The 9769-nt window shown below is 47.4% G+C and overlaps 1 protein-coding gene across 1 annotated transcript; it reads left to right on the plus strand.

Moving 5' to 3' along the window:
- The first annotated feature begins 3468 nt into the window (after window positions 1–3468).
- GATAD1 (GATA zinc finger domain containing 1) lies at window positions 3469–8338 on the plus strand. The gene is made up of 5 exons (XM_054385070.1): window positions 3469–3660; window positions 3779–3904; window positions 4866–4925; window positions 6205–6388; window positions 8148–8338. The coding sequence occupies exons 1-5, from the start codon at window positions 3469–3471 to the stop codon at window positions 8336–8338; spliced, it is 753 nt and encodes a 250-aa protein (XP_054241045.1).
- The last annotated feature ends 1431 nt before the right edge of the window (window positions 8339–9769 follow it).

Consider the following 9769-nt stretch of genomic DNA (forward strand, 5'->3'; position numbering starts at 1 on the left):
AGAGGGGCAGAATCACCTCCCTTGTCCTGCTGGTCACACTGCTTTTGATGCAGCCCAGGATATGGTTGGCTTCTGGGCTGCAAGTGACCATTGCTGGCTCATCTTTAAGGCCCTTTCCAACCCAAACCATTCTATGATAAACCTTTGGCGACCTTGGAAAAACACGTGTGGTATAAAATCCTTCAGCTCAAACGGTTCTCTGTAAACGATTGTTCAAAGTCAGTCAGTGCTGTTTCAACTCCCCTAGCTCCCTCCAATTGTCATTTCTGAAGAGCAAGATCCTCAGCAGAAGGTTGTGTGTTGCATTGAGATGTCTTGCAGAGTTCCAGTGAGGTCTGGTCAGGTGGTGAAGCTTGTGGGTTCTGTTTTTTTCTTCCGTTGTGCCGTATAATCCATCATTTCCGTGTTCCTCTTATGAGCATGAAATTAGCCGATGAAGATTTGTATTTTCTTGGTACTTATTTTAACATCATAGTCATTGACTTTACAGTTCAGAAATAAAAAAAAAAAAAAAGAAAAAAAAAGTTTGGCAAGACTATTTTGTAAACCTGTTAATTTTATAATGTAAAAAGGAAGAAAAAAAGAAAAAATTACTCTAACCTTGAATTGTTATTTGCACTTTCATAGTCTATACTTGATACATTCCCACTTTATATACAAGTAGGATACTACAACCATGTAGATGTTTGGCCAAATGAATGCTGTTAATAATATGTAAAATTCTTTGATTAAACATTTATTACTTAAACTAATTTTGTCTCATTATATCTTAGATTTCTTGCAGCAGGTGCTTTAGACTATGGAGACTTTCAAAACCCACCTGGATGCATTCCTGTGCAGATCAGCCTAGGTGATCCTGCTTTTGGTAGGAGGGTTGGATTCGATGGTCTCTGGAGGTCCCTTCCGACCATTCTGTGATTCTGTGACAGACAATTTTAGGATATGTTCAGAGCTGAGGCCCATGGAGTAAGTGGAATGGTTTGAGTTGTAATCAGAATGTTAAGTAGATTCACTAAGCTTTGAAAACAATCTAAAATAGATCGTTTTGTCTGAATTGCTACTAATTTTGTCTTAGTTGCTGCAGCCTTACTATGCTCTTCTTTGTAAAGTCATACCTTGTCTTTGCAAACAGTGGTGCTAAAGAGGGGGAATAATCTGGGGGAAGATCTTGTTAATTAATGTTACTTGAATGTCTCCAGTGATGTGGCTGAGTCCCTGTCCCTGGAGACATTCAAGATCAGACTTGATGTGGCCCTGGACAGCCTGACCTAGTTGGAGGTATCACTGCTGACTGCAGGGAGGTTGGACAAGATGACCTTTGAGGGTCCCTTCTAAACCAGTGCGATCTGTGGATTTGTAAATACCACTTAATATCCAGGCTTGTGCTCCTCTCAGGAAGTTCCAGCATGTTACAAAACATTATTGTAACAATAATTTAATTATCTTCCTCCAACAAACATAGCAAGGTGCTGGAGAGCTTCTAAAATCTAAGCTTCTAAGTTGGTTGGCATGTTAGCCCTCTGCTTTGTACTCAGGCCACATCAGGAGCAGTGTGTCCAGTTCTGGGCTCCCCAGTTCAAGAGACAGGGACTTGCTGGAAAGGGGACAGCAAAGAGCTACGAAGATGATTAGAGGACTGGAAATTTTCTGTGATGGGGAAAGAGTGACAGTTGGGGCTTTTTAGTCTGGAGAAGGGCAGCTTGAAGAGGAATCTCATCAATGCTGATCAATACTTAAAGGGTGGGTGGCAGGAGGATGGTGCCAGTCTTTTTTCAGTGGTGCCTAGTGACAAGACAAGGGGTAACAGGCACAAACTGGAACATCAGAAGTTCCATCTGAACACGAGGAGGAACTTCTTTAGTTTAAGGCTGCTGGAGCACTGGAACAGGCTGCCCAGAGAGGTGGTCGAGTCTCCAGCTCTGGAGAGATTCAAAACTGGCCTGGGGATGTGTTGCTATTTTACCTGGTCTAGGGAAACCTGCCTTACCAGGGAGCTTGGATTCGATCTCCAGAGGTCCATGGTTTTAGCACCAGCCTTGACAGAGTTAGTGGTTGTATCCAATGATCTTAAAAGGCTTTTCCAATCAAAATCATTCTATAAAACTACAGAGGGATGGATTAAAGAAGCAGAGAAGAAAAAAATAAACATCTGTCCAAGAACTATGAAGAGTTTGAAAGGTAAAACAGGATTTAATTCAAAATGAGGAAATAAATTTGGCATCTGGGACAAGAAAGTTAAAGCTGGTGTGAAAGAGAAGTGCAAGAGGTTAAGTGAAGAGTCAGCACGAACCCAGGGAAGCCCTCCAGCCAAGACACACTGCAGGAGTTGAAGCATCTATAAACGGATCCCTGCAAATTGTTGGTTATGCAATTGTTAACATAATACCTCTGAAACATCCTCTATTTGACAGAAAATAATAGTTTTATTTTAGCAAGGTCATATTCCTCTATGTATGAATGGTATTAAAGATTATTTGTTCTTTTTGCCCACTGAGAACAAGACAAAAATCAGTTTCATTTGCAGCGAAGACGGTTTAAATTAAACCAAATGCTGAAGGCTGAGTATGGAAACTAAGAGCCTGCAAGTCCTTGCATGTGAGTGAGTATTTAATATTAGACTAAAGGAATGGGAGGTCTGGGCTCCGTGTAAGTGGGGTGAAGAAGTACTGCTAAATCCATGCTTCATTTAGTTGGCAAACCCTCACAAAGTTCATTTCCTATCCATTTACAGTATTTGATATGCCACCAAGGGTTCATGCAAGAGGAGCAGTCCCTCTTCTCCTGAATCAGGAGAGCCATTTGAATCCATCTCTCCTCTTCTTGATTTTTGGTGAGTAAGGGGCTAGCTGAACACCTTGGGATGAGAGTCCAGTGTCCTGCTGTAAACATGAGAGCAGGTAGCAGAGGTAGCTCCTGTGCTCTGCCACACCCATCGTGCTGTGTTGTCCCCCCGTACCTTGACTACCTCTGGCTGTCATCAGGACTGAAAGGACACGGTTCTTTGTCCCCGTTTTTCTGCTGAGGCAAGGGATGTGCCCTGCTTGGGACAAGCACCGTGCGGGGACTGAGATCCAATGCTCCACGACCGCCATTTCTGAGAGGAAAAAAACCCTTCCTACTGCCAGGACATGGCTCCATGGAGCCCCTCCATCTCCTCTCTGTGCAGGCCGAGGCGTCAGCCCCTCTGCAGAAGCCCGGTGTCCTGCGGGGCCTGGCCCTGGGTTCGGCGAGGCGAGGCGCGGCGAGGCGGGCACAGGAGCCCTGTGGCGCGCGGCCCCACGCTCGCTGAGGCGAGCCCAGGACGGCGGCGGGCGGCCAGCAGAGGGCAGGCCGGGCCGCCCCCTCCTCCCGCCTGGCGTCTCTCGCCTCAGCGCAGCCACATCCGCCGCCGGCGGGAAGGGGCCGGCGCCGCTTTCCCTTTACCGTTTCTCTCTGCCCAGGGCCGCGGGCCCCGCCGCCGGCCGCACGATGCCGCTGGGGCTGAAGCCCACCTGCAGCGTGTGCCGCAGCACGTCCTCCTCCATGTGGAAGAAGGGCGGGCAGGGAGAGATCCTGTGCAACAACTGCACAGCCCGTTCCGCGCCGCCCGGGCCCGCCTCCTTCGCGACTACCTCGGCCGGCGCCCAGCACAGCAACGGGGGAGGTGGCGGCGGCAAGCAGGTGAGCCCGGTGGGGCCGAGCTCCCGCCTCCGCGTCTCGGCGGGGCAAGGCAGAGCCGGGCCGGGTCGGGCCGTCCGTCCCCCCGCCCGGTGTGTTCAGTCGGTAATTTCCCCTCTAGAGCAAGCAGGAGATCCACCGGCGGTCAGCGCGGCTGAGGAACACCAAGTACAAGTCGGCGCCCGCCGCAGAGAAGAAGGTTTCCACGAAGGGCAAGGGAAGGAGGCACATCTTCAAGTTAAAAAACGTAAGGCGATATGCGGCTGCTAGCGGCTGGGGTGGTGGCGTGGGGCGGGCCTGCAGCGGGCCTGGAGCCCTGCCTCGGCCCCGGGGGAAATGTCTCCTGCTCACGGCGGGCACACGGGAGCCGCCCCGCCGGGTCCGCTGTACCGGCCCGTGGGAGCCCGGTTTTGAAGCTTCTGTCGCAAGATCAGGCCGGAAGCTGGATGGGAAGGGGCTGCAGGCACTGCCAGAGTCGGTGTGTGCCTCAGCCAGCCCCCGTGGCCTCTCCGCATCCAGCGTCTAGGCCGGCGAGCTCGTTCCGTGAGGGAGGAGCTTTGTGTACATAAAAACCAGTCATGGCAGTTTAGTACTGGCTTCTTCACCAGAGATCCTGGCAATCAAAGTGTTAACTGGGTTGTTTTACATCTTAAAGTACAAATCTGCATAAAATCATCGAAATGCTTTGGTTGGCAAAGACCTTTAAGATCATCTAGAACAACCATTCTCTAACTCCTCAAGGCTGGGGCTACACCATGGCCCTCAGCACCACATCTCTGCCTCTTTCCAACTCCTCCAGGGATGGAGATTCAGCCACCTCCCTGGGCAGCCTGTGCTGCCAGTCTTGTCACATCCAACCTAAACCTCTGCTGATGCAACTTGAGGCCACTTCCTCTATTGCTGTCACCTGATACTGGGGAGAAGAGACCAACTCCCCCACCTGGCTCCAACTTCCTTTCAGGGTGTTATAGGGAGCGAGAAGGTCTCCCCTTAGCCTCCTTTTCTCCAGGCTGAACAACTGCAGCTCCTTCAGCTGCTCCTCACAGGCCCTCATGTTTGAAACGTTTGCACCCAGTTTCTTATGTTTACTCATTCTCTATAGTCATGTGTCAGCATGTTGCCTAAAAGGGAAGAAAACCCAAACCTGGACCTCTATTACATGGGTATTTTAACATCGATGATTTTCTATCTCTTTATCCTTTCTTTAGCCCATCAAGGCTCCTGAATCTGTCTCCACAATAATTACAGCAGAATCAATCTTTTATAAGGTATGGCTCATATAAGTTTTTTTGCAAAAAGGGTCTTGTTGGTCTCAAGAATTACCTCAGACAGTGAAAGCACCTCGGGATGTATCCACAGAAACTGTTCCTCCTTGCCTAGCAATGCTGTAGGGTTTTGCTCAGTTTTATGGCTTTGCTGTTTAGTCTTGCCAGGCAGCTTTTTACAGTAGTTTATATAGTTTGGGTTTGTTTCCTGATAGAACAAACCATTTGAAATGCCTTTTGCTCCAAAAGGAGATGTCAGGATAGCTGCTGGGGGACTGCATATCCAGAGGAGAAGTGGTAGGCTGAATTTGTCTGCTCTCCAGACACCTGATGTTTTGTTTCTCACATCTCAGATGTATCTCTGTTTGCTCTTGACTAGTTTGGAAGATAGTTGATGCTTTATATCTCACATCTCAGATTAATCTGTTTACTCTGGACTAATTTGTAAGATAAACGATTGATGTCTTTTTGTGCATGTTTTGTGGTTTGTTTGGGTTTTTTTGGGTCAGAAACTCCCAAGAATTACGTCCAAAGTTTCATTTAATCTGATCGCTTTATGCAGAATATTCTTATTTTGGTACCTTGCTGTTGAGCAAAAGGGTTTGTTTGGGGGTTTTGAGGTCTTCTAAATCTTCTTTTAAAATCAAAAGGGATGTTGTTTGTCAAACTCTGGTCTTGACATCTGCCTTTGCTGTGCAGTCTCACAGACAATCCAGGTGGTCTCTGGCCTTGGCCAGAAGCAGGACCTGGCAGAGCTGGAGCTGTGTTTTGGGATGCCTATGCATGCATGGGTGAACTTACTCATACACAGAAGTGCTTTACCTACACATTCACACACAGGGAAAGCACTGCAGTTATTTTTTTCTGCTCCTACTTCTGACAGAATTGAGAGAATCTCCACTCTGCAGACAGGAGGTGTGGCAGTTGTAGAGTGGTTTGGGTTGGAAGGAACCTTCAACATCATCTAGTTTCAACCCCACTGCCATGGGCAGGGACACCTCATACTATACCAGGTTGCTCAAGGCCTTGTCCAGCCTGGCCTTGAACACCTTCTGGGAGAGGGGGATTTAGGGAGTGGAGACAGCTGTGTGTTTGAAGACAGGTTAGGCCAGATTGCTTCGGAGATACTTGGCAGGCAGAGACCATGTGTGGAATTGCCAGTCTAGTCTCAAAAGTCATGCTGGGACTGAACTTGGCCTCGTGGACTTAGAGTCCACAAGCAGTGCTGATGACTTCAGGGTGAAGTTTCTAAAATCAGATGAATGATTTCTGTGTCTTGCAGGGTGTGTACTATCAGATTGGAGATGTTGTTTCCGTGGTTGATGAGCAGGATGGCAAAACCTACTACGCTCAGATCCGTGGCTTCATCCAGGACCAGTACTGTGAAAAGAGCGCTGCGCTCACCTGGCTCATTCCCACACAAGCCAGCCCCAAGGATTGCTTTGACCCAGCTTCCTATATCATAGGTAACCTCTAACTCTTTGTGTGCAGCTACTTGTATGTGCCCAGACTAGTGCAGGGCTCTGCCTTTTTATGTTCTGAGCTTGTCAGTATCATAGAATTATAGAATGGTTTGCATTTGTTGTGTTCATAGATTCAAAGATTCATATCGTGGTTTGGGTTGGAAGAGACCTTCAAGATCATCCAGTTCCAACCCCCCTAGCCACGGGCAGGGATACCTTCCAGTAGCCCATCTTCCTCAAGGCTTCATCCAACCTGGCCTTGAACACTTTCAGGGAAGGGGCATTGACAACTTCCTTGGGCAACCTGTTCCAGTGTCTCACCACTGTCACCAGAAAAAATTTCTTCCTGATACCCTTCCTAGTATCTTCATGTTGAACACTTAAAACACTTAGTGTGTAAGTCCTGGTATGGAGAGCTTCTACTGATTAGAAAATTATTCATAGTTTAGAAATTCCTTCTGACAGGCAGGCCACAAATGGGATGTGTAAAATACATTAGCTGAAGTACTTCACTCAGGTGGGGAAAAACGAAACCCAAAGGTCAGCCCAGCGGAAATAAAGATAGAGGTTTCTGCCCTATCGTTTGAGGCTCCTTTGCCAGGGAAGTTGTGGATTGAGAAGGCCACATTTCTGTAAGCAATGTGGATGCTGCACTGGGTGAAAAACTGGCTGGAGGGGCAGGCCTAAACAGTGGTGAGAAATGAAGTTAACTCCTGTCAGTGGCTGGTCACCAGTGGTGTTCCCCAGGGCTCAGTACTGGGGCCATTTCTCTTTAATATATTTTACCAGTGGTCTGGGTGATGAGATTAAAGCACCACTGGTCAGTTTGCAGATGATACCAAGCTGGGAGGCAGTGTTGATCTGCTGAAGGATAGGAAGACTCTGCAGAGGGATATGGATAGGCTGGATCCATGGACTGAGGCCAACTATATGAGATTCAACAAGGCCAAGGGCTGGGTCCTGCACTTGGCTCACAACAACCCCATGAAGGCTCCAGGTTTGGGGCAGTGGCTGGAAACTGTCCAGCACAGAAAGACCTGGGGGTGCTGGGTGACAGCAGCTGGAGATGAGCCAGGGTGTGCACAGGGGGCCAAGAAGGCCACCAGCATCCTGGCCTGGGTCAGCAATGGTGTGGCCAACGGGACCAGGGAAGTGATTGTCCCCCTGGACTTGGGCACTGGGGAGGCCACACCTTGAGCTGTGGGTTCAGTTTTGAGGCCCTCACTCTAAGAAGGATAGTGAGGGGCTGGAGCAGGTCCAGAGAAGGGCAACAAAGCTGGTGAAGGTTCTGGAGAACAGGGCTGGTGAGGAGCTGCTGAGGGACGTGGGTTTGTTTAGTGTGGAGAAAAGGAGGCTGAAGGGAAACCTCCTGGCTTTGTACAACTCCCTGAAAGGAGGCTGGAACCAGCTGGGAGTTGGTCTCTTTGCCCTGCTATCAAGTGATAGTAGGAGAGGAAATGGCCTCAAGTTGCCCCAGGGGAGGTTTAGGTTGGATATGAGAAGAAACTTCTTGACTGAAAGGGTTCTCAAAGCCTGGCACAGGCTCCTCAGGAAGGTGGTTGAGTCCCCATGCCTGGAGGTGTTTCCAAGAGGCAGAGATGTGGTGCTGAGGGATATGGCTTAGCCCCAGGCTCGGCAGAGTTAGAGAATGGTTGGGCTGGGTGTTCTTTAAGGTCTTTTCCAACCAAAACCTTTTAATGACTCTATCTAATTCCTGCATTTTCCAGTTTTATGTCTTTTAAGCCTTTTTATTTTTTCCTAGGACCAGAAGAAGATCTCCCAAGGAAAATGGAATATTTAGAGTTTGTTTGCCATGCACCTTCGGAATACTTCAAATCTCGGTCATCTCCCTTCCCTACAGTTCCCACAAGACCAGAGAAGGGCTACATCTGGACTCATGTGGGCCCTACTCCTGCCATCTCCATTAAAGAAACTGTTGCAAATAATTTATGATTTTTTAAAGGAATACTTTGGACAAATTTCCTTGAGTGGATTCTCAGGTCTGTGGACGTCACACAACAAAATGTTGATTTTTACTTCATGGATTATGTTGCATTTTTGGTTTAAATCCTGTGAGGTTTTTTTTTGAAGTGGAAGCTTTCTTTCCATTTCACCTGTCAAGTTCTGTGCTGTGCTTTAGACATTTTTGCTCCTTTGGGGACAAAACCCACAAATTTCAGGTTCTCTTCCACTTTGATGAGCAAACTGACTTCTGAAAAGTTGCCTTTAGGTCTTGTTTTCTAACTTATTTTCCAGAAAAGGCATTAAAAGGTTCTTACTCATCCAGCGCTTTATACACATCTTTAATTTGGCCAACTCTGGCTACAGGTTCTGTTCATTCTTAGATAATTTGAGACTAGCTCTCCAAATAAACCCCAGAGTGGGTCAGGGATGCAGGTAACCATTTTCTGTTAGTCTGGTGAGGAAGGAGCTGCTTCAATTTCTCATCTTAAAAACTGTCACCCACAGGGTTATGTTCTCTTTACCCATCACTTTTGAAGGGGATTTTATTCAGCTGAACCTAAGTGAGCTTTGTATGGAGCTTTCTGCTAAGCTTTGCTTAAATAAGGGGATAAATTTCCTGGGCTGGTAGATGGAGATGTTAAAATTCCTGTTACCTGGCTTTGGTGTCTTAAGTTCCTGAGTGAGCCAACCCTGAGTTATGGGTCAAGTTTCACATTGTTGTTATTGTTGAGTGAGTTACCTTGGTCTCTAAAACTGATTTTTAATTGTTTTTCAGTCTTTGCAGTTAATAAAACCCCAAACAACTCCAGTAATTAAATGAAAGCCCTCTTTGCTAAGGGAAGTGAGAAGACCTTTGTTGGATCAACCCACAGATCAATCCAGGTTCTGTATGTCAAGGGATGAATGAACTCAACACACCTGAGCTGGGTCACTGGTGCAGTTCCTGCAGGTAGGAAGGGAGCAGATTTGGAACTCGGGCTTCCTGGGGTTGAAGACCTTTTTCTATGAGTGCTGTAGTATCTCATTGTGGTTGAGGACCTACAGGACCCTACCATACAGCAGCTTTCCTTTTTTTAACTCTTAACACCCTACTTGGCACTGCAGTGTCATGCTCTAATTAAATGAGTCAAGTGTGAAGGCAGAAGCCTAGAACTTGTTTGGTTGGAAGAGACCTCTGAGATAGTTGAGTTCAGCCTTCAGCCTAAGACCACCATGGCCATTAAACCATGTCCTGCAGTGCCATGTCCACACATTTCTTGAGCACCTATAATTCTGTAATTTCATTACAGTAATTCCATAGATGGGCTTTAGAATAACCATGAGGGGCCCCTGACTGCTGCTGTCAGATTCCAGTCTTAGTGTGCTATGGGATTGTTAGGACTAGGAAGGGGAAATCATTTCCATTTTCAATGAATTGCT

The sequence above is a fragment of the Indicator indicator genome, chromosome 11, assembly GCF_027791375.1.
Source record: "Indicator indicator isolate 239-I01 chromosome 11, UM_Iind_1.1, whole genome shotgun sequence".
NCBI lineage: Eukaryota > Metazoa > Chordata > Aves > Piciformes > Indicatoridae > Indicator > Indicator indicator.